This window comes from Meles meles, chromosome 13 (genome assembly GCF_922984935.1).
Source record: "Meles meles chromosome 13, mMelMel3.1 paternal haplotype, whole genome shotgun sequence".
Lineage (NCBI taxonomy): Eukaryota > Metazoa > Chordata > Mammalia > Carnivora > Mustelidae > Meles > Meles meles.
Window position 1 is genome coordinate 51,954,935 of NC_060078.1, and position 25,041 is coordinate 51,979,975.

At 40.1% G+C, this 25,041-nt stretch overlaps 1 protein-coding gene across 3 annotated transcripts in view; it reads left to right on the top strand.

Annotated features, from left to right (window-relative positions):
• The window catches only part of PCGF5 (polycomb group ring finger 5), a 117,506-nt gene that overhangs the window by 49,135 nt on the left and 43,330 nt on the right, over window positions 1-25,041 (top strand). The window contains exons 1-3 of one of the 3 annotated variants that reach the window (XM_046026811.1): window positions 163-503; window positions 2,531-2,819; window positions 19,572-19,668. In XM_046026811.1, coding sequence (XP_045882767.1) covers window positions 2,708-2,819; window positions 19,572-19,668 — 209 coding nt within the window. In that variant the 5' untranslated portion in view covers window positions 163-503; window positions 2,531-2,707. Of the gene's footprint in view, window positions 1-162; window positions 504-2,530; window positions 2,820-19,571; window positions 19,669-25,041 lie in introns of those variants that run through there. The other 2 variants (XM_046026809.1, XM_046026810.1) reach the window with 2 other exon arrangements.

Consider the following 25,041-nt stretch of genomic DNA (forward strand, 5'->3'; position numbering starts at 1 on the left):
CAACACTGACCATTGCTTTTAAACCCACCAGGGAAAATGTACCAGACATTTTTATGATGAAAACAACCGGGAGGGGTGGTGAGGAGAAGAACCGAGATAAAATTTGGCCAAGGCCACGTGTCGCACTGAAGCCACGGCAGCAGGGCGGGCGGAGAGGCCAAGGCACCTGCGAGGAGCGCGGGCCGGCGGGCGTGGCCTGCGGGCGTGGCGCCGGGGGCGTGGCCGGGGGCGTGGCCGGCCGGAGGCCCGGGCGGTTGAAAGTGGGTGGAGTTGCCCTTGGAGGCGGCACCGGCCCTGGGCCCCGAGGCCCGCCGCGCCCTATCGGGCCCGAGCCGAGTGGCCCCGCGGAGCCGGCGCGCTCCCGCCTGCAGGGGGAGGGCGGACGGGGAGCGGGGACCGGCCAGGCCGCGGCGGGCGCTGTTTCTCTTTCACTTTCCTTCCCTCTGAGGCCGGCGCGCTGGCGGGCGAGGAGCGGCGGTGGCGGCGGCGGCGGCGGCCGCGGGGTAGGTACCCGGCGGGCTGGAGAGGCGGCCGAGGGGCCCAGGCCGCCCCCGCGCTCTCCGCGCAAGTTTGCGCCCGGGGCGGGAGCGGCATCTCCAGGCACCTGCCGCGGCCGGCCTTGCCTGAAGCTGGGAGAGCCCCTCGGGCCGGGGATGGGGTGGCCAGCGGGACTCCGGGGGCTTCGGAGCGGCGTCCTGCCCTCGGGTGCGGAGAGGGCGGCGGGCTGCCGGCCCTCGGCCCCGGGGGAGGCGGCGCGTCCTCCCCCGCGTAGCCCCCGCCGGGCCGGAGCGGCGCGTCCTCCCGGCCCGGGCCCGCGCACCTGCCGGGCGGGCGGGTTGGACTAGGGCTCGGACTGCCCAGGGCCGTGGCGCCGGGTCCCGCCGGAGGACGCGGAAAAGTTCGGTGTCGCCCCGTCGCTGCAAGTACTTGCTTCCTTTAACTGTCTTGGTCACAGGGCTCTGCGGCTTACTCTCTTCATACCTCCCGAGGTCGGGACCGTGCATTTCCTCTTTCAGAAGAGACTCTCAGCTCTGGAGCTTCCTGGCAAACCTGTGGAAAAGGCAGGGCCATTAGTCCCTATGTATAGCGGAGAAGCTGAGACCCGGACACGGGTATTAAATGCCTTACTGAAGGTCATGCAGGGCTAAGGACCAGAACCCAGACCCCTTGGCTGTTATTTATGCTCCCTGTATGTTACACCCTGGGCATAACTTTCCTGAGCGGGTGGGACGATACCACGCAGAACCTATTCCGTGCACATTCTTAATGGCGATGTGTCCGTGGAATGATGCCTTTTGCCTCCCCGCTTGCTGTATACCTGTGAGTTAACAGCTAAGATAGGAGAAAAGTTCCTGTTTATAGGATTAACTTGGGAAATCAATACCTTGTTTTCTCAGAGAACACATTTGTTTGTAAGAAACCTTTTAAACTTTATTTTTTCTTTAACAACCCCATCTACCACCCAACAAGGCTAAATGTTTCTGGGGGAAAAAATGACTTAGCTTTTACTGTGTGCTAGCTTTATGTATATGGTCTCATTTAATCCTCACCACTCTTAGGGAGCCGGCACTCTTATTTTTATTTTACTGTTTAAACAAACAGATTTAGAGAGGATAAGTAACGTTGCCCAGGTTATACATTTACTAAATGTGATTGGTTTCTATCAAAGATTGTGTAGTCTAATAGAGGACCTAAAGAATGAATGTAACTATGAATCAAAAGGAAAATGTTACAAAAGAGAAGGATTAAACTTGAGAGTACACTGAGAGTAACTTTGGAGAAGGGTTTCAAAGGATGTAGGTAGGATTTAGACAAAATAAGGGAGGGCTTGTTGGACACAGGGTACATTGCTCATGCAGAATGGACTGTGAGAGAGTGATCCTTTCAGTTTGCCTAAAGAAAAGTGTTGAAGGGTATGCTAACGTCAGCCTGTGGAAGGTCTTATATGGAAAGCTAAGGAATTTAAATGTCTTTCTGTTTGTAAAAAGGAGACATTGGCAGTCTCTGAGAAGACCCAGATGTGATAGAATAAAATAAAGCTGGTAGAATGTAGGATGGACCGCAGGTGGAGAGGTAAGCTTAAGTAGGGTGGCTATGGATGGAATGGAAAAGGACATCAACTTGATTTCACTGACTAGATGTACAAAATGGAAATAGGAAGCATATTGATAGGGAGGACAGTGACTTCAGTTTTGAATCATTTAACTTGTATTGGTAGGAACTCCTAATAAAGCAGTCGAGCAGATAGCTGAAATGCATTACTGAAGAGGTAAAGATACCAAAACTGAAGTTAACCGCCTTGGGTGTCATTTTTTTAGAGGTGATAGTGAAGGCTCCAGGATTTGATGTATTTGTCATCCCGAATTAAATCATAGCAGGTTTACAAATTAATGTAATAGTAAGAGACATGTTCTGTTCACCCATTCATCCAATTGGGAGCATGTAACACTTGCTGCTAATATGTTATTAATATAGTATGAGGAATTTGACACTTTTTTCTCTTATCTTTTTAAAATTACTGTGGAAACAGATATGGGAAAGCAGAATCACCAAAAGGAGTGATGACCAGTGATCTCATGATAAATCTGGATGTTAGTTCTCATGCCTCAGGACATCCAGTTGGGAACTCCACACCAGCTCCTGGGATCAAACTTCATCCGCTTACTACCCCTCTTTGCCTGAACTACTAAAGCCTAGCGAACCACGAATGGCTACCCAAAGGAAACACTTGGTGAAAGATTTCAATCCTTACATCACCTGCTACATCTGTAAAGGGTACCTGATCAAGCCAACTACAGTGACGGAATGCCTCCATACCTGTGAGTATTCTCTTATGTCCTTTACCCATCAGAAGTTACGGGTTACACTTGTTCTCTTAAAATTATCACAGTTTTTTTAAATATCTAGATTTTCACTTTAAAAACGATGAGTACTCCAAGAATCATTAACTTTGAGTTTATTTTCAGGATTAAATTTGTCATTGGGATACCGTGGCATGAAATTTTTCTTGTATTTTTTCCTTATTTATTTCTTATGTAATAATTGACTTTAATCTTAATGTACTAAAAATCATAAACATGTTACTGGTTATAGTTTTTTAAAGTGAACTATTTTAGGTTTTTGATTTTTTTTAAAAAAGCATATCACACACGCTCGCTTGCGCACTCTCTCTCTCTCTCTCTCTCTCTGAAATAATAAAATCTTTAAGAAAAAATAAACCAAGCCTAACTAGATTTTGGGGAAAAAAATGTTAAAAATAAAGTATATTGAAGGACTTGATCTGCTCGCAGGTTTTGTTTGGGTATGCGTACTTCAGTTCATTGGCTTTTTTACATCCCTTTATTGAGGTATGGTTGACATACAAAAAAACGGTACATATTTAATGTATACAACTTGATGAGTTTAGGGATAAGTATAGACCCATGAAACCATCACCACATCTGTGCCATAAACCTGTCTGTTACCCCTAAATGTTTTCTCCCAGCTCTTATATATTATTATTATTTTTGTGATATGAACACTTAAAATTTACCCTCTTAACAATTTTTAAGCATACAACACAGTAATGTTAACTATAGGCTATTCTGTGCAGTGGATCTCTAGGACTTACTCATCTGTTTAACTGACATTCTGTACCCTTTGACCAAAAATCCTGCAACCTCTGCATCACCTGAGAACTTGTTAGAAATGCACATTATCAGGCCCCACTCCAGAATTACTGAATCAGAAACTCTGGGAGTGGGCCCAGCAATCTGTGTTCAGTAAGCCCTCTAGGTGATTCTGAAGCATGATCAACTTTGAAAATCTCTGTTCTAAAATGATCATATCTGTGGAACTCTTACCAAGTTTGTCACCTGGCCTATCAGTAGAAGAGGGTGTGGTGGTCAGTGGTGGTGAGGTCCATGTGTGTGTACTTTGGAAAACCTTTCCAAGTGATGGCGATATATATTACCTTTGGTTATTACCGGCCTGTGCTATTCAATTAACAGTTAACTATGAATGGTCTTGAAATACTAATTTACTGTTGCCCTGTATCATTATTTAACCTGAACATTTGTCAGTTCAATATCATAAAACAAATATTTATTGAATACATACTGTGTGCTAGGTACCATCCATTCCAGAAAGGATACAACTGTGAACAAAATAGAGTAAAAAATCTATGCTCTTGTGAAGTTTAACATTCTAGTGGAATTTAACATTCTGGTGTTTATTATGAAACTGAAAATAAACATGTGCCATGTTAGATAGTGATGAATGCTATAAAGGGAACAAAGAAGGGCTGTAGATAGGACAGATGGGGTTTTTTTACATAAAGTGTCAGGGTTGACACCTTTGATAGATGACATTTGAACACAAACCTGAAGGAACTGAGCTCTGGATATATGGAAAGAGCATTCTAGACAGAGGGAAAAGCCAGTATAAGGCTTTGAGGCAGGAAGGTTTATACAACAGCAGTCACTGCAGGTCTCCTAAAAGATTATAGAGTCTTCAACCAGAGTAAAGAGGTGTGAGACTGGAGCCTGGGAAGAGTGATTGGATTGTGGAGGTGTTTTGGAGGAAGAGCCAGTGGATGTGGCTACTCTAGGACAAGGACTTTTTGTTACACTTCCATGTTTCCTGCTAAACCAAGCATGGTACCAAGACATGGTCCCAGTCTGTTTTGTTTTGTTCCTTCTAATATTTGTGCATTATTTTCACATTTGGATTTCTATAGCAAAAACCATCAACTCTGGAAAATGAGAATAAAGCCCAGATTCTCCTAATTTCTGCCTTTCTTACACAGATTTTATATCTCTTTTTCTGAAAGAAAATTTTCTGTGGGGCGTGATGAAATCTCAATTTAAATGTCACTTTTTGGGAGGAAAACAAAAGATTCCAGAAGTATAAACAGGTTATAAGCAAGGGCAATGTTTATGTTTGCAATAGCAGTTTAAAGTCTAAAGGGGTAAATGACAGTTTAATTGCACAAGTCATTCTAGCCTGAAAAACTCCTTGGCTGTCATCAAGACCCTTTACTGAGAGAAAACGTACGTGCTGAAGTGGAATTAAAAAACAGTGGTGAATCATAAGTGTGACCTTTATTATCAGCAGGAATACAGAATAGCAGAGTAAATGATGAAGAAGTAAGGTACTCAACCCAGTGTCTGTGGAGACCTGACAATCCTGTAGTACTCATCTTAATGCACTTTCTGGTCCCTCGATTTCTGGGCATTATTTTGTTTGTATTTATACTGGGGCTTGTAAGCAAAACTATCCTATTTGCAAAGTATCCTCTTATTTGTAATGATAAACAGTACTGCAAAGCAGTGTTCCTCAGTCATTGGTTGGGTCTTTGATTTTTATCCAGTTTTCTTATGTATAATGTGGGTCATATTTAATGATACTGTGATTTGAGAGAGTAGGAAATAGAAGAGTCAGATGGCCAAATGGGACAGGAGGAAAGTGAGAAATGTTAAGTGACATTATAGTACACCATATTTTTTATCTTGATTTTGGCAAATAAAAAGAATATCTTATTAAAATAACTTTGTACAAATACTATGATTTTGTGAGTCTTTCTCCCATTGAGAAATTCTGGAACTAACCTTGCCTGGCTTCCCCATCGATGTAGAAATAACGGCCAAAAAGACCAGCAGGATGAATGACAGTAGCACTTGAAGATGTTAGCGCCACAGCTGCACAGAAGAAAGAGAAAGGGCCAGTTAGAAGGATGCCAGAGATGGCAGGGCAGACTGTGTCCCAGGTTCCTGGCAAAGAGTTGCAAAAAAAACAAAACAAAACAAAAAAACTCTTATAAAAGCCCCGTTTTAAGTATGCTCAAACCTCAGCTGTTAACATCACTTCTCTTCAGCAGGCCAAGGACACTTGATAAAAAGATAAAATTTTAAAACGAGGTAGAAATTAAAACAGAAATGACTCATAGCTTTGAATGGTCACTTCATGCTAGATGAATTAAAATCCACTTTAACTGTGGTTATTGATCTAGGAGATAACTTTAATCCAAATAAAAAAAAACCCTAAGGAAATAAACATGTCTACCCAAATAATAGGTAATTATTTAATTACTTAAAAAAATTAGTTGTCAGGCACTTTGCTAGCCACTGGGGTAGAGTGGTAAAGAAGACAAATTCAGAACTTAAAATCTATCAAGAAAAACTCATAAGCCAAGAAGAAATTTCTACATGTGTATTTGGATTTTTTTCTTTTCTGTGTGAGCTCATCTACTGTGGGACTTAAGCTGCATGTGCTGATGTCTTCCAGATCTTTATTTCTGGCATAGACCTTCCTTCTGAGTTTCAGAATCCTATTCGATATGCACTTGGATGTCCTAAAGCCACCTAGGGCTCCGCATGTCAAAAAATGAATGGGATGCCAACACTGAGTTATCCACCAGGAAATAAGCTCCACACTTGACTCTGTTTATCCTCCCTAACAAAATGGGGACCAAGTCCTGTCTGGCTTCTCTCTTTAATATCTCTCAAATCTGTCCCTTCATTTACACCCCCCTGTTACTGTTCTCTCAGACCCTCATTACTTCTCACCAGTCACTGCAGCCCACTTCTAACCTGTGTCAATGCGTGATCATTTAAAGTAGCTCCTGTCTTCATCACTCACTCTTCAACCACCCCAGAATTTCCTAGAGATATCCTAGTGCCCTCAGGAGAAATTAAAGCTACTCAGCTATGCCCACCACTTCCTCCCTCGCCACCTACTTCACACACATGTACATACTTGGCACAGCTGTGTGTTCTCCTTGAAATGCACTTAGCCCATATGCCCAGCTAGCCGTTACCCATCCTTTAAAACTCCTCTCCTCCAAGATTCGCCACCTACCTGGAACCACAGGCAGATTTGGTGTATCTTTGGTACCTGGTACTTGAGTGCTTAATAATGATTAAATGAATAAATAGATGGCCAATTTGTTGATTATTTTACTGTTTTTCCTTTTAAAGATTCACATGCAGTAATAAGTAGCTTGAAAGGCATGTAGGCAATGTCAGTTACGATTTACGTATTTTGAAAAACTGTCCTCTACAGTATAGGTGGAAGCCATGTAGGTCTTTGGGAGAGATGCTGGACTGGAGATCAGAGATTGGCAGTTCTAAAGTAAGGGATGCTCTGTCTCTTGTACCAGGATCCTCAGAAAGTTTTTGAGGTTACTTAGAGTATATTTGCTTGTGGTTGTATAGGTTGTTGGCTTAAAATGAAAGACTTTTCACTTAACTTAGAAACTTTCACTTAACTTAGAAACAAAGGAGCTTTGTTCCAGGAGCAAAAATGTGAAGAATACAGTGCATTGGTTCTTAACTCTTTTGTGGTTAGAGGACTCCTTAAGAGTTTGATGGTTCTTTCCTCAGGAAAAAAAAAAAAAAAGAGGGTTATACACATAAAAATCTGTGGTACGGGAAAGGAAAGCTTTCTTCTTTGTGCCCTTTCAGAGATTATTGTGGTAATCTCTTCACTAGGTACAAATTCTTTGGAAAAACATTGTTGTACTTAGTTTTTAACTTATGCATAAAAGATTAATTGATAATTAAGTGTAGTTGATGTAACAGTTACGGAACTTGGTGATTTTATGTCATAATTAGTAAACATGAAGGAACAATTAATCAGAAGATTATAAAATTTAAGTATGACCAACCGTTTATTGTTTTGGAAAACGTGTTATAAATCCACAAGTATTTCAAGGTACAGAAATCTCTTGATGTGTAGATATTCAATGTTTAAAACCTTGGACTACATATACGTGCTATTCGAAGTGCAGGCTCCAGGCTAGTGGCTTCCAGCAGTAGCAGCATTATCTGGGAACTTGTTAAAAGTGCAAATTCTTGGGCCTTGCCATATACCTGCTGAATCAAAGTCTCTGGGGACAAGGCTAGAAATCCGTGTAATAAGAAGCTCTTCAGGTGATTCTGTGGTGTAGGAGTTTGAAAAGCACAGCTCGTGACCAGACATTTATAATACTAAGCATACTTCCGTCAGGCAGTTTATAATCAGACAGTAATTAAATCATACCATAATTAAAATAAATGCTAATAAAAGGTAAACTAATAGCTGTTATTTATTGAATGTTTGTTGTGTTTGTGGTCATGAGCTTTACATTTATTATCTTATTTAATCTTCCCAAGAACCTTCTAGTTAGGTGGGATTATTTAATCATTCAACACCTACATTGTCCCAGTCATTCTTCTAGCCCGTGGAAACAGGGCAATAAACAAGATCCGCCTAATCTTTGCCTTCCTGGAGCTTGTGGTCTAATAGGAGAGGCAGACAATAAGCAGGTAAACAGTATCATTTCAGATGTTATGTGAATCAAATGCTGAGAAAAAAATGAAACAGAGGAAGGTCATTCTTGGGAGTTACCATTTGAGCAGAGACCAAAATAATAGGAAATAGCAAGTTGTGAGAAGGCTTGAAGGAAGAGCATTTCAGATTTTATTCCAGTATTTTTCACAGAGACAGGACACAAAGGTTAAGTAACAAAGCTAGGAAATGCTGGAGCTGGATTCTGAATCCTGGACATCTGACTCAGGCATATCTTCATAATAAATTATGACATTTTCCTAATTTTATTTTTTCTTCTTTCTGCTTGGTTTTGTCTTTTGAAATTTCTTCAAGTAAACAGGTGAATTTAAGTACACACACACACACGTATATACATATGTATATATATATAGCCTTTTTATGTATATAAAAAGCCTCTTCCTGCTATGTTTGCATGACAGGATACTTGTCTTATGTACCCACATGATATGAATTTACATTATAATGAAGTTATAAATTGAACTTTCTGATAATGTATTCTTTATAAAATTCAATTTTTAGGGCCAAGACTTGTTTTTAGAATAAAAACCAAAGGCCTAATTAGAAATTACATTTAAAGTCTCAATAGGTAGCAAATACAATGTTTCAGGATTGTATTAGAAATGAGGTCATTGGTACACTGTTAGATCTTTCAAACAATATTTTGGCAGAAACTAGTCACTCATTCATGAAAGTGATTATAGCATTCATTTTGATGATTCTTTTTAAGTAAGAGTAATTATAGGTCTTAAACAGTCTAGGTGTCATCTGTTATTAACAATAATGCTAAAAAATTGTATTAAATTTATGGTTCTTTTAGCTTTTGAAACTGCATTAGATAGTAAAGAATGTTTAAACAGTTGAGCAAAATATCATAGTGGACACTCAAAGCCAAAACTAGGGGCTAACAAATTAAAAAATGAAATTGTCTTATATTGGCTTCTGAGAATAAATTATGTCTAGGTCATAATTGTTTGGAACCAGTACCACTGATAAGAGTGAGAAAAAATATCTACCCTAAAATATGTAATTATTAAGAGTTAGAAGTCATGGTTAGTGCACAGGTATGTTTAAGAGTCTAGCACAGGGGCTTCTGGGTGACTCAGTTGATTAAGCATCCAACTCTTGATTTTGGTTCAGGTCACTATCTCAGCGTCATAAGATCAAGCTATGCACATTGGGCTCCATGCTGAGTGTGGAGCCTGCTTAAGATTCTCTCTCCCTCTCCCTTTGCCCCCCAAACTGCTGACAGCATTCTCTCTCTATGCCTATATAAATAGAGTTTGTTTAAAAAAAAAAAAAAGTCTGACATATGGTCGAATGTAAACAATATGAGTAAGTACAGTTCAAACATGTAGAAAAGACAAAAGATAATTTCTCTTTGGATACTTTGAAGACTTTTTTTTTTTTTTTTTAATTTATTTGAGAGAGAGACAGTGAGAGAGAGCATGAGAGGAGAGAAAGTCAGAGGGAGAAGCAGACTCTCCAAGGAGCAGGGAGCCGGATGCGGGACTTGATCCCAGGACTCTGGGATCATGACCTGAGCTGAAGGCAGTCGCTTAACCAACTGAGCCACCCAGGCGCCCACTTTGAAGACTTTTTATAACTGCTGATGTTTTATAACATACTGGTTTTTACCAGACTACTATATTATATCAAAAATTTAAAAACCAGTGGACAAAGCTTTGTTCTCTCAGAATGCTCACCACTGAATTTCTTTACTCAGCAGAAAATTACTGTATTTTAGAAAACTAAAACTTTTAAATTTGTGTTGAATAAACTTTTTTAAGTTTTAAGAAAAATTGCTAGTAAACTCAGAAAATCTCTTCCCTTACCTCAGTTGAAAATGTAGGCTGATCTCTGACTTGACTACAGTAGGACACTAGAGGCCCTAGAATCCTGCCTCCTTCTATGATTCCTAATCCCATGTCCTTGTTTATTCCATAAATATTTACTGAGCACCTTCTCCTCCAGGTACTATACTAGGCACCCAGGACACATGAGGCAGCACAGAAGGCAATAGGGAAATCATAGTGTATCTTGGAAGGTGCTAAATGCTGTAGAAAAAAGGAGAGTCAAGCTGGGTGAAGGGAATTGGGCTGTCAGTGAGATGTTACAATTTAAAATAAGCCTATGCTCAGGGTAGACCTCATTAAATGACATTTGAACAGAGTGAAGGAGGCGAAGGAGTTAGCTAATCACAGGTCTGAGGGAAGAATATTTCAGGTAGAGAAACAGCAAGAGCAAAGGCACATGCCTGTCAGGCTGCCAAGTGGCCAGGAGCCACTATGGCTGAACGGCAGGGAACAAAGCGGAATTGGGAAAGCTAATGGGGTTATGTGGGCCCCAAGCACAGTGCACAGTTCTTGTGGGGCCATCTTAAGGATTTTGGCTTTTACTCTGAGAGAAATGAAGACCCAATTCAGCAGGGTTTTGAGTGGAGGAATGACATAATCTGACTTAAATTTAAAAGGATCATTCAGATGACCATTGAAAATGAACCTGTTAGGAATAATTATAATAAGCCAAGCAGGAGGTAGTGATGGCTTACACAATGTGGTGGTGGTGGTGGGAAAAGTGGTCAGATTCTGGTTCTATTGTGTAGGTAGAGTTGTATTTGCTAGTGAACTGTCATTAAGAAAAAGGAATCAGGGGCCTGGGTGGTTCAGGGGGTTAAGCCTCTGCCTTCGGCTCAGGTCATGATCCTAGAGCCCTAGGGCTCTCTGCTCAGCAGGGAGTTTGCTTCCCCCTCTCTCTCTGCCTGCCTCTCTGCCTACTTGTGATCTCTGTCTATCAAATAAATTAAAAAAAAAAGAATCAAGGATATCTTCCAAGATTTTTGGCCTTAGGAATTTGAAGGGTAAAGATATCATCAAATCATACAGGAAAAACTGAGGGTGGAAGATCAGGTGGCTATTTTTTGGCAATTGAATGTCAGCTGTGAGCCATCCAAACAGAGATACCGAGTTAGGAGGTAGACACATGCGTCTGGAGTTTATGAGCATATGGTTTGTCAGCAATGGAAGCACCAAGGGAATAAGTGTAGATTGAGAAGTTGAAAGACTGACCCTGGGGCTTTAAGAAGGAGAGGAAGAGGCATGAGTTAAGAGGAAAACTGCTTATCCTGTCAAGGAGGAGGAGTCAACCAGATCGGCTGTGTTGAGTAGGCGAGCACTGAGACTAGACCTCTAGGTTTAACTACATGGAGGTCACAGATAATCAATGGAGTGATCAGGAGTGAAAGTCTGGATAGGTGTGAGAGGATGGAAGTTTCTTAATTTCCTGGTTTTGATAATTATACTATGATTATACAAGTATTTAACCTTAAGGTAAAGAAGGTGAAAAAATTGGAGAGAGCGGTGCTGGGGAATGAGTGAATGAGTGTATTTCACTCTGAAATGGAGTGATAGCTCACAAGGGAAGTAGGGTCAACAGAAGTTTTTTAGTTTTTGGTTTTTAAGATGGAAACATATGTTTGAATATTGTTGGGAATCTCAGCAAAAGACTAATGTAAGTGAAAGGGGAGAAGCACTGGAGCAATGTTCTTGGGTCACTGGGGGGGGGTCTAGTGCACAGGTGGAGACTGGCTTTAGATAGGCACAGGAATGTTTTAGAGATAGGCAAAAGCAGAGAGTATAGATGCTAGTAAGTAAATAGATGTGGCGGTATGAATTCTCTTTGTTTCAATTTTTTTTCCTTTTTTTCCTTTTGCTTTCAGCAAAATGGAAGTGAGGTCATCAGTGGAAAGTGAGGATGGGGAGGAAGTGTTGGGGATTTGAGGAGAGGAGAAGGTATGCAGTATTAGCAAAGAGCCTAATGGACTTGGGGAGTTGAGTGTGAATGCCTGGCAGATGCGGCAACCACTGGTGTTCATGGTCAAGAATTAAGGTGAGAGACCAGTCAGCATGGTGCATGTGTTTCTCCCAGTGTTCTGCTGTATCCTGTAGAAGCAGAGTACGTAGAGAGTTGGATTTGGCCAGGGTGTAGTATTTTAAATGTGCCAGGTCTGCTGAAGTAAGAGAGAGGCAAAGAGGTGAAGTAGAAAACAGCAGAACTATTCAAGAACATGTGTAAGGAAGTGATTATTTTGATTGATCATGAAATTTCTATTGATAAGGAAGGGGAATGAGGGCAGCCCTGGACTGACTGAGCTACCACCAGACTGTATCTTGACCTTGGAGCCATACTTGACTCCTTAAACCTGTCTGTGGAAGTGGGATAAGCTTTCCAGCCTTTCTGAACCTTTTGGTCTCCTGGTCTATTTGGTCTAAGATCCCGCTACCATGCTTAAATCCCAAGATTCTATCCTGACCCTGTTCAAAAAACGCTCCTGCCTGTTCCTCTGTCCTGTAGAGACAATAATAAAGCATTCTACTCAATAGAAAGGAATGCTGCTCTTAATGTTCTCCATGAAATTGCAACTCATGTAAGCCTTTGAAAGAAATGTGCCATGTATAACATAAGAGAAAGATGTTCGTTAGATCCTTATGTAAGTAAAATCAGAAGATACTGTCTCATGGAAGCAAATTATAGCTATTCTGGAAAACTTTTATAAAAATGTCAGTTTTACACATTAAGAATATGTATCAAAAGCAGGAAACTGTTGCCTCTTCTCTTTGCAGATGACCACGATTTACTTACAGACTATTAGCAGATAATAGATAACTGTTTCAAAGGCAAACTGTATCAAGTGAGTGCTATCAAGAAGGGTATATAAAGATAGCAATGTGCTTGAGGAATGAAGGAAAAGTATGCTTCTATGTTAACAGATAAAACTAACACATTCAGATGATTTTAACAAAGGAAGTCAGCATTTGATCATTTTCAATAAACAGGGCATGACTAATGAATGACTACACCAAGGACACGAAAGAAAAGAATATTATTGTTTTACTATCAGTGATAGCAGAATTAGTGCTCACGAAGAGAAATTTGTGTAGATTACTTTGTGTCATCAAAGCTGGGAAGCTAGCTCTCTGATACAGAAGAGACATGGGTGGACCATACATCCAAGATAGCAACAACAAATGGTTGAACCTATTGTGAAGAACCCCCTCCACCAAGAATCTGAAAATAAGGGTGTCTGGGTGGCTCAGTCAGTTAAGTGTCTGACTCTTGATTTTGGTTCAGGTCATGATCTCAGGGTCATGAGATCACATCCCACCCTCTGGACTCCACCATGAGGAGCCTGCTTAAGATTCCCTCTCTCTCTCTCCCCTACCCCACCTCTCTCTCTCTCTCTCTCTATCTCTTTCTCTCCCCCTCCCTCTTTTTCTCTGTCCTTCTTTCTCTCTCTCCCTCTCTCTAAAAAAAAAAAAAGAGAAAAAAGAATTCGAAAATAAGGAAGTAGGATAGATAGCCCTTGAATAGTTAAACTATGAAATCAACAGATGATCATGCTTCAGAGCAGGTATGTGCAAAGTGATCAGGAAAAGACAGAACATGGTAAGGCCTCGACCAGTGGGACTGTGCTGAAATTATATTAAACATAGAAGTTAAGGAAGGAATGTATAATGGAGAAATGTTGGTCAATCTTGGACCCTCCATCCCAGAAAAAAAGTAATATCACACATGTAGAAACCAGCAGTTTCCATTCTGGTGAAGCAGTGTGTCATAAATATCATACTTGAATTGCAAGACTATCTCTAGTGTGCACATGGCTGCAGAAGATTAATACCAATACATGATAGACATTTCAAGTTCCATTAGGAAGCTCATCTGTTATTTAAGATGGACACATGAAACTAATCATAGTCTGATGCCATTCAATATAATCAGTTCCTCGGAGTCTCCTCCTTCTCATTTTATGCTCATCCAGTGACCTAATATATAGTGATAGCTCTCATGAACTGAATATTTACAAGTTCTCCAACACTCGTTTACACACTTTACATATATTATCTCTTCTACATATATTTAATCTTCACAAGAACCCTGTGAGATAGGAGCCTTTGCTATCTCCCTTGTACATAGAAAAACACGAAGTAATTTGCCTAATGAGAGAACTGGGATTCAGATCCAGGCAGTCTGCTGCAAGATTATTTTTATCTAGAACAACTTTGTTGTACTACCTCGCTTCTCATGTAAATCTGCATTATGAGGAAAGAGTACACTAATCCCATATATATATTTTTTTTTTTTACATCTTGTCCCTTGACAGTGATTTCCTAATGGTGAATAATAAAGTGACTTCTGACTGAATCCTTGGTCAGGTTTCCCCATTCTTTGGCTGCCTCAGTGAGAGAGCTTTGCAAAGTTAGAATCCTGGTGCTGATCTCTCAAGAGATTCAGATTTAACTGGTCTTGGGTGTGGTTCACAAATTTTTTTTTTTTTTTCTTAAATCTCACTGGTGATTGCAGTGATTTAAGAATCACTGCTTTTTTAAAAAAATATTTTTATTGAAGAATAATTGACCTACAGTATTGTTTTAGTTTTGGTATACAACATAGTGATTTGGTGTTCATATATATTACAAAATGGTCGCCACAATAAGTCTCGTTACCATCTGTCACCATATAAAGTTGTTACAATAATGTTGACTGTATTCCTTAATGCTATACATTACGTCCCATGTCTTATGTATTTTATAAATGGAAGATTGTACCTCTTAATCACCGTCACCTATTTCATTCATTCCCCACCCCCACCCTCTTCCCCTCTGGCAACTATCAATTTGTTCTCTGTCTATGAATCTGTTTCTGTTTCGTCTGTTCGTTTTTTTTCTTTTTAGAGTCCACATATAAGTGAAGTCATATGGTATTTGTTTTTCTCCAGCTTATTTCACCTATCCTGTAGGTCCACCCATGTTACTGTAAAGGGCAAGATTTCATTCTTTTTTTTATGACTAATACTCTCTATATATATAGCCCAGGAAAAGAACCAGTGCTGTAGATGACACAAGGACTCTTATTGTATTAATTTGTACAACAACCTGGTTCAAATATGAGAAATGGTCAAAGGAAAGATTTGGTCTTGGTAGGCTTTAGGCAGAAGTTGAATGCTGTTTGTGATGGGCTAAATATAAGCATCGGTTAAAAATATGAAATCTTGAGGTGCCTGGGTGGCTCAGTGGGGTAAGCCTCTGCCTTCATCTCAGGTCCTAGGATCAAGCCCCGCATAGGCTCTCTGCTCAGCAAGGAGCCTGCTTATCCCCTCTCTGCCTGCCTTTCTGCCTACTTGTGATCTCTGTCAAATAAATAAAATCTAAAAAAAAAAATAAATAAAATCTTAATGAAGGGACCAAGTGTTACGGACAGTAAGATGTGTTGCATCAAGGTGTGGGTTTTAGGCCTGGAGCTGCACAGCCTGAGGGTGGATATGGTCTCTGGTACACAGCTGGCCAGCTGTGGGCAACCTGCTCAGGCACTCCAGTACTGCATTTCTTATTTGCCAGAGGGGGTGGTCGAAGTCCATCCTAGAATCCATACAAAGCCTTGAGCGGAGAGCCTGATCCTTGGTTAGTGCTTAGTAAATGTTAGCACTTGTTTCTATTCAAGTGTTTTTCCAACTAGAGGTATCTTTGGCAAGCCCAACTCCCTTTCCGACTCAGGTGTTTTCTTGTGGCTACAGCACCTGTTTGTAGAGTAGCTGGTGAGAGTGAAAACTCTAGTTGGTCTCCATACACAGTCTTAACCACAGGGGGGATTTTCTCAACATCTTTCTTGGACCAAGGAAGTTAACCAGCACAGCAGCTGAGCAGTTAGAAAGGTTGGTATTAAATCTTGAAGATTATTTTAAAAATTTATTTTCCAGCTAATATAAACAAAATTATAAACTAAGAATCAAAGGTCAGTTTTGTAATGATGGGTTCTTTAAGCATCTAAGGGAAAGCAAATCCTCCTTTTACTTTTTTCAGTTTCACTGAAATTCTGGCCTGAATTTTCACAGGTTCTAATTCATATGAGATTGTGCTTTACTTAGCAGCTTTTAAAAGCATGTAATGTATTTTCTACAGTTATTTTTTTTAAAGGAATAAATAAGCTGCTTAAAGGGGCTATTCTGTGCAAAATACTTAGCTTTAAAGGAGATCTTATTCTACAAACAGACATTTTTAGGGTTCCCAAATTAAGGGGTAAGGCATTCTTTTTCTATGTATATATAGGCCTATAGAAATAAAATTAGAAAAAAATGTGTCACACAGGCTGTGTTAGTTAAGAAAATGGGCTCTTGATTCAAACCCTGGCTTTTCTCACTTACTCAGTGGTTTTTGGCAAATTACTAAAGTTCTGCTCAGTTTCTTCAGCTGTAAGAGGCCTAATATTACCTAATAGGGCTGTAATGAGGATTAAATTATTAAATAGTGTTGGATAAATAAATGAAGCATTTAGAATGCTGTCTGATACAGCTGGTATTTTTATATAACATTCTTTTCCTTTGTGAAGTTAAAAAAAATCTTTAAAATTTGACATAAAATTTGTGATTTCATATCAGAAAACCTAGATTCAAGTCTCTGTGTTGCCATTCATCAGAGTAGGCAGGTAACCTAGCCTGTGGAAACCTCTTCTTCATATTCAAAAGTAGAAAAAAGTACTGTATCTCAGGTGTTGGTGTGAAAAATAAATTCACCTCCTGACAGGGCTTTCTGCGTCCCTCTAAAACAGCAGTCATTCAGTAGAAATAAAATGTGAGCCACTAATGTAGTTTTAAATTTTCTGGTAGCCACATTGTAAAAACAAGAAACAAATTAATTTTAATATATTTTATTTAATTCAGTATATCTAAAATATCATTTTAACGTGTTACATGTTAAGTAACATTTTAACATTAATACAAAATTGATGAGATTATTTTTTCATGCTGAGTCTTTGAAAGCTGATGTACATTTTATACTGAAAGCACATCTCAACTTGAACTAGCAGTATTTCAAGTGCTTAGCCACATGTGGCTAAGTGGCTGCCATATTGGACAGTCCACATCTAGATCCCGATGAATATACCCCATCAGCATCCTTGGGCACTGGTGCTGCCTTCACCTTAAGCAGTGAACACAGCCTTGTTCTTGAAACTGATGCATGTCTGGATGGATGAGCCTTACATTTCTTCCTGCAGCAACCTAGATTAGTATGTTAGGCCCTGGGAAGACAGGCTCCTACCCTTAATCTTTTGGCTGACCTGGATGAGGACTTGCTCTGAGCATGTCACGTGCCTCTATTTGGGCCAAGACTGGTAGACAGCCAAGAATTCTAAACCCTTTGAGTGTGATAAACATTTTGAACCACAAGGATCAGAGCTCCAGGGTCAGATCAGAGATTCAGGATAGGATCAGGCTTTGTAATACTCTTCATTCTTGCTTCTTATCTGTCCTTTTTTGCCTTCTTTCTCAAATTTCAGAGACTTATCTAGTGTCCTGGGAAAAGAGGAAATACCAGCAATCTTTTAAAAGAATTCAGCGTCTCCGTTCTCCACTTTAGTATAGCTTACCAAGAAAGTTCTCCCTTCCCAAACACTGACCTTTTTTAAAAGACATTTAGAACCTTTTTATGGCCAAGAATTGTGGAAGACAGAGGAAGTACTCATATCTAAGCCCTTTAATTTTTAAGGTTTTCTGATACTGTCTTAAATCCAAATTTGAGAAGAATTTTAATGAAGGGGTATTATCCTTAAAGCTGTATGTAATGGTAAAAAGAGGTGGAGAAAATGGGATTCAGGTGTACTTATCCAACAACAAAAAAAAATCTCGTATGTCATCTTTGAAAATCTTCCCCTGGCCAGCCTAAAATAGCTGCCAGAGCTCAACACTCTGTCTACCTTTTTTTTTTTTTTGTAAATATCACATGTTACTAACTAAAATACTTTGTTTGCCTTTCCAAATAGAATATAAGCTCCATAAAGAAAGGTATGGCCTTTGTTTTGTTTGCCTCTACATCCCCAACACCTGGTACAGTATATGGCCTTCAGTGAATGGATGAGCAAGTGAAAGGAAATACCAAGATACCTTCTGTGTATATACTAATGAATTTAAAATTAGGTAGCTAATAGTATTCTTCCTTGACCGTTGGTTGCTCTGACCAGTGTATGTGATATGCTCGAATTTTCAGACCTAATCTCAGAAGAATCCTAGTGTTTACTTTTGATCAATTGTTTAGATAAACTTTTACTTCTTTTAGGTAATGTGGGGCATGAGGAGAGGGAAAAGTAGTAGTTTGTAGTGGAGTTGAAAAAGGGAGTTGGGGGCACCTGGGTGGCTCAATTGGTTAAGCGTCTGCCTTCAGCTCAGGTCATGATCCCAGGGTCCTGGGACCAAGTCCTGCATCAGACTCCTTGCTCAGCAGAAAGCCTGCTTCTCCCTCTTCCTCTGCTGCTCCTCCTGCTCGTGCGCACCCTCTCTATCAAATAAATAAATAAATAAATAAATAAAAAGAGTTGGGGTAGCTGATCCATAGTGGGTAAAAATTTCAGATTATACAGCATAATAAAATAGAGGAGAGGGGTATTGGGATAGGGAATTAGTTTAAAAAAATTTTATAGTTCCAGTGCTGTAAATATGTTTAAGGTTTTTGGGCAAGACAGTTGACATAGTAGGTAATAAAAACGTAAGGAAAAGGTGAGAGAGATAGCCATAAAGATTTGTACTATTAGAGGAAGCGTAGACTATATGGGCTAGTAGCCAAAAATCCACAAATCATGTTTCTATTGTCTTTGCTTAGAATCTTTATTTAAAAATCTTACTTACCCCTCTTGGTTTCATAGTTGTTGTTCTACTTTTCCTCTCGTGCCTTTGTACCAAGTTGATGCCACTACCCATACTTCATGCTCCATGGAATTACAGTGCTTGTGAGCACAGACTCAGCATGCTCTGCAAAGGCTAGAAGTTCCATTGTAACTCCCCACTTGTCCTGGGAGCACCCTGCCAAAAGAAAGTAATCCAAACATGTTGAAAATTCTCCAGTTTTATTAAAAGCTGTTTATGTTGCATTCAGAAGAAGTCCTTGCAGACTTACAGGTTATACCTCTCTTTGTCCTTCTTTAAATGAGAACTGTTGTTTTATGTAAATATACCAGCTTTTTCATGATAATATGCATAAATTATTTCATTTGTGAATATATTTAAGAGAGCAAGCAGCAGAGTAGTACATACTTTTTATATAGTTAACTGTAAGCTTTGTTTCAGTTGGTTTTGTTTTTTTATAATGTTAGAATTTTAAGTCTTATAAAGTTTGGTTAAAGAATAGCATTCTGCCTGTAATAGGCAATTCTTACAGATTGTTTCTAATTACATTAAGTTCAAATGATGCGTTTTAATATAACGTCTTCTTTCTTCTTAGTCTGCAAGACTTGTATTGTCCAGCACTTTGAAGATAGCAATGACTGTCCGAGGTGTGGCAACCAAGTGCATGAGACAAATCCATTAGAAATGTTGAGGTAAGTAAATGTAGTCTATAGTTCACCTAAGTTATATGAACTCTTACTATATTGTATTATGCATCATAATATTTGTTAGCACCTTGACTCAGTTAATACAGGTTTTACAAATTTTTAAATTTTCATCTTAAAGCATTTTGTTTCATTTTAAAGCATTTTATTAAGAGGAATTTAAAAATAAGTCTGTACATATTAGACATTAAATATTTAAGAAATAATATTTCCAAATTTAAAATTATAACTTTATCTCAGAGCTACTTTAGTTGTAGTTATTTTCAGTATTTTAATATCCCGCACGTAACTCTGCTTTGATTGGGCAACACGGTAGTGCTGGCAGACATAATAGAGAGGCTGACCTTAGTACTATGAATTTTTTATTATATCAAAAAAGTATACAAACATTTATGTAAAACTTTTTTTATGTAAGAATTTTTTTAAATGACTACCATTCACTTAAGAAGTATAATTATGTAGTTTTAAAGCTGAAAGTAGTCTATAAGATCCTAATCTAAACCCTTTTTTTTCCAGATTAGGAAACTGAAACTTAGAGAAGTGATATAGCTTCTCTTTCCTAGGGCTTCAACAAGCACACATGTCATTTCACAGCTACATGCCAGATATTCTTACCACTAAACCCATCTACTTTCTTCCTACTTTTCCTACCATAGCTCCACCACAGATTAACTGTGTGATTTTAGGGAAGTGCACATCTAAAAACAGACATTCTCTATTTAGCCCCTCTGCAACCCTCATGAACTGTGTGATGTTGCCTTCATTCTATAAATCTGGATTTGCAAGTCTTTTTTTTTTAAAGATTTTATTTATTTATTTGAGAGAGAGACAGTGAAAGAGGGAACACAGCAAGGGGAGTGGAGAGGGAGAAGTAGCCTCCCGCTGAGCAGGGAGCCTCACCTGGGGCTCCATCTCAGGACCCTGGGATCATGAGAGCTGAAAGCAGGTGGTTAACCGACTGAGCCAACCAGGCGCCCCTGGATTTGCAAGTCTTACATTCCACTTTTTTTTAAAAATTTTAGTGCGTGTCACTGGAGTAATTTTTCTGTAGGTAAATGTCAAGCACAGTGGTTTTCAAAGTTGATCCCCAAACCACTAGTAGCTTGTTAGAAATGACAATTCTTGACCCCACCGGGGACCCGCTGACTCAGCAACTTGAGAGTGGAGCTCATTTTAGTTAATAGCAATCCTCCCAAGTGTTTCTGATACAAGCGAGCATTGGATAACCACTGTTCTACTATAGTCTGTCATCCTGATCTGTGCTTCTCCACCACTGGTGATTTTGCTTCTCCCTTTCACTTCCTCTACTTCTCGCAACATGTACTTACAGCAACATCTGGAGACGTTTTTGATTGTCAGGTCTGGGTGGCATTGCTGGCATCTGGTAGGGAAAGGCTAGGGGTGCTGGGTCCCCACTGAGGATCCTATGATTCCCAGGACAGCCTCCTCCCACACCAGAGAGCCAGACCCAATTGTCAACAGTATAGAGGTCAAGAAGCCCTGATTTAAGTCACTCAAAGAAGAACAGGGCAGACTCTTCCTCTAAAATTTTTTTCTGATGCTTTATTAAAAACTATACCAAACAGTTAATAATAATTACCTACTCCATTTGAAAGTGCTGTGTTGGAAGAAAAATTAACTTTTGGTTTTGAGTGTTAGATATCTGGAGGGATCCAATCACCATTTAATCAAATGTAATCCCTTGGCTAAAGTATATTACATTTTTTTAACTTTTTCCTTAGAAATAATTTAAAACCCACAAAAAGTTGCCAAAATATAAGAAATGCTTATATTCTCTTTACCCAGATTAGTTTACTGTTAACATTTTATCCCATTTGCTTTATCATGCACATGCCTGCCTGCTCTCTGTTTTTTCTGAACCATTTGAGAGTTAGTTACATGCCTCCTGGCTCCTTACCCCTGATGACTTTAGTGTGTATTTCCTACAACCAGAGATACTATCTTACATAACTACAGTGTGATTATATTGGTATAATATTTTAATCTATCCTCCATATTCCAGTTTCATCAGCTTATCTAATGGTATCCTTTATAGAGTTTTTTCCTCCTATCCCACTAAAATTATTCTACAAAGGATGAACTTTTAAAGACAAACTCACAGAGATGATAAGAACAAGAACTCAGTATTGGCATGGGGATAACTCCTGGAATACAGTGGGAACCAGTGAAGCCTTGGGGTAAAGATGAGAAGTGATAGGAGCAAGAATGGGAATTGGAAAGCAGACTGGTGGTAGTGATGGTCAAGCAGACCCAGGAGAGCGAGTCTGCTGGGAGGTGGCAGGTGGAAGAGCTTCACCAACAGGTCCCCCAGCAGGCTTTCTCTCACATGCAAACTTAGGTAAAGGGGTGCTGTGGGGGTCTCGAGGGGCCTTGGCAAATTCTGATATATGCCTAGGGCTGGACATACTGCTGCCAGAACATAAACAGATTTTGTTAGCGAAACGTAAGGGGGACCAAGTCTTCAATAGGTAACATTGTGTCTGCTACACAGCTATCAACAGATTTTCCTCCTACATACTTTCTTAGGAGCTATTGGAGGGTGTGCTGGAAACTAAACTGAGGAGGAAGGGAGTCTAACATGGGAGCAAGATGCCAGAGGACGGCAGTTGTGCGGGAGGCCTGGAGAACAGTCTGTGTCAGTGCTGTTCCGTCTCCTAGCCATTAGCCACGTGTGGCTCTTGAGCACTTATGATGTTGCTAGTACACCTGAGGAATGGAATCTTAAATTTTATTTAATTTAAATGAAACCCTGAAACTATAGGAAGACCTTTACATTAAATAGAACCTTACTGTTATGTAAATTAAAATTACTAACCAAATGCATTGTTAAATATTTTAACGCATAAACAAAACATTAGAATTTTACACAAAACCTGTAAAATACTTTTGTTAATGTGCCCACTAGAAAATTTAAAATTACGTATTTGACTTATATTTCTACTGGACATCACTGATACAGATGGTAGAAGGAGGATGGAAAATGCTCTGAGGAATCATTCATTCACTTATTTACTAAATGCCTGCTATGTTCAGGCATCATACTAGGTGCTGTAATGGGCAAAATAGGTAAAGGTTTTTACCCTTGTAGGATTAATATTTTTGTGGGGAGAGATAGACAACAAAGTGTATAATAAGTAACTTACATGGCACATTAGAAAGTACAAAAGGGGAAAAAGGAGAAGGTGCTGGTGAAGGCAATCAGGGGTATGAAGGGAGAGGCTGATCGCAATTTTATTTATTTATTTATTTATTTATTTATTTAATTTATTTATTTGACAGAGAGAGAGGTCACAAGTAGGCAGAGAGGCAGCAGAGAGAGAGGGAGAAACAGGCTCCCCACTGAGCAGATAGCCCGATGCGGGGCTCGATCCCAGGACCCTGAGATCATGACCTGAGCCGAAGGCAGAGGCTTAAACCACTGAGCCACCCAGGTGCCCCTGATTGCAATTTTAAATGAAATGGTGAGGATAGGCCTCATTGGGAAGTAAGCTTTGAGCAAAGAATTAATGGCCATAAAGGAATTAGCCATATATAAATCTATAAAGCGTGCCTGTTCCACATAATGGGAGCAGCCAGTGCAAAGGAACTAAGTCGGAGTGCATGTGAAACTTGTCTGAAGAACAGCATGGAGACCAGTGAGGGAGGGAGGGAATAGTGGGAGAGGAGGGCAGAGAGAGAATGGGAGTCGTATATGCCACTGTAAGAATGTCATCTTTTACTCTGAGTGAAATGGAGAACCACTGCCAGGTTTTGGTTAGAGGATAGACATGACCTGGCTTAAGAGGATCATCTTGATGACCCTGTTGAGAATACACGGTACCTCGCAAGGCAAAGGCAGAAGCAGGGAGAGCAGTGAGAAGCTAATGGGGGTGATCCAGGTAAGAGATGGTAGCCGTAGAGGGCCCTAGAGATGGTTATATCCTAGATAGAGTTTGGAGGAGGATCCAGCAGGATTTGCTGGTGGGTTGGATATAGTAGAGTATGAGAGAAAGAGCAGATCCTGACCTGAGATGCCTGACTGGGCATCTGGAATAATGGAGTTGTCATTAACTGAAACAGGGAAGACTAAGGATCGAGCACCTTTGGGGGAGGGGTAGATTGGGAGTTTGGCTCTGGACATAATGAGTCTGTTAAACATTTCAGAGAAGAGAGCAAGGTGGCAGGTAGATATCCAAGTTTGTAGTTCAGGGAGAGGTCTGGCTGGAAAGAAATACTTGATGGTATTCAGCATATAGAAGGTATTTAGACTGTGAGACATGGGATGAGTTCACTTGAGGGAGTACAGAAAAAGAGGAGAGGACCAACGGTCGAGCCTTGGAGCATTCCCACATTTAGATATCAGAGTGAGGAGAAGGAATAAGCAAAGGAAGCTGAAAAGGCCCAGCCAGTGAAGTAAAAGGAAAATCAAGAGTGAGGTTTAGAAGCCAAGTGAAGAATGTGTATCAAGAAAAGAGAGTGATCAGCTGTGTCAGATGTTCCTGGAGTCAGGTAAGGTGAAGACAGAATTGGTGGTTGGATTTAACAACAGGAAGTTCATCAGCCTCCACAAGAGCACTTCCAGTAGAGTCGTGGGGCAAAAACTTAATAGGTTTCAAGAAGGAAAGGGACAAATAATCATTAGAAACAGTGACTATAGGCAAATCTTACAAAGTTTTGCCACAAATGGAAGCAAAGAAATGGGATAGTAGCTGTTAGGAGAATACAGTCAAGAAGGTTTCTGTTGAATTTAATACAGGCCAAAAACAAAAAAACAGGCATGTTTGAAGGGAATAGTCCAGCGGAGAACAGAAAGTTAATGGTAGAGTGGAGTGGAGGGGGTTTGGTGAAACAATGTTCTTGGGTAGGTAAGAGGGAATGGAATCTCCCAGAATAAGAGAGAAGAGTGGCTTTCTATAGGAGCACTGACCGATCCTCTGTGTAGCAGCAGGCTGGAGGGCAGAGTACATGGGGTGCATGCGCTGTAGGCACGTACGGTGGTCAGTGGTCAGAGTCTGTCGAAGTTTTTTTTTTTTGTTTTTTTTTTTAATATTTTATTTTATTTATTTGACAGAGAGAGATCACAAGTAGGCAGAGAGGCAGGCAGAGAGAGAGGAGGAAGCAGGCTCCCTGTGGAGCAGAGAGCCCGACGCGGGGCTCGATCTCAGGACCCTGAGATCATGACCCGAGCCGAAGGCAGCGGCTTAATCCACTGAGCCACCCAGGCACCCCTGTCGAAGTTTTTCAATGAGGAGAAAGTGTTTATCTACCAAGAGATAGGATTGAAAGATGGGATGTAGTGGTTTGAGGAGAGAAAAAACAGTGTTATCCAGGAATGTGAGAGAATAAATTGACTGGGAAAGA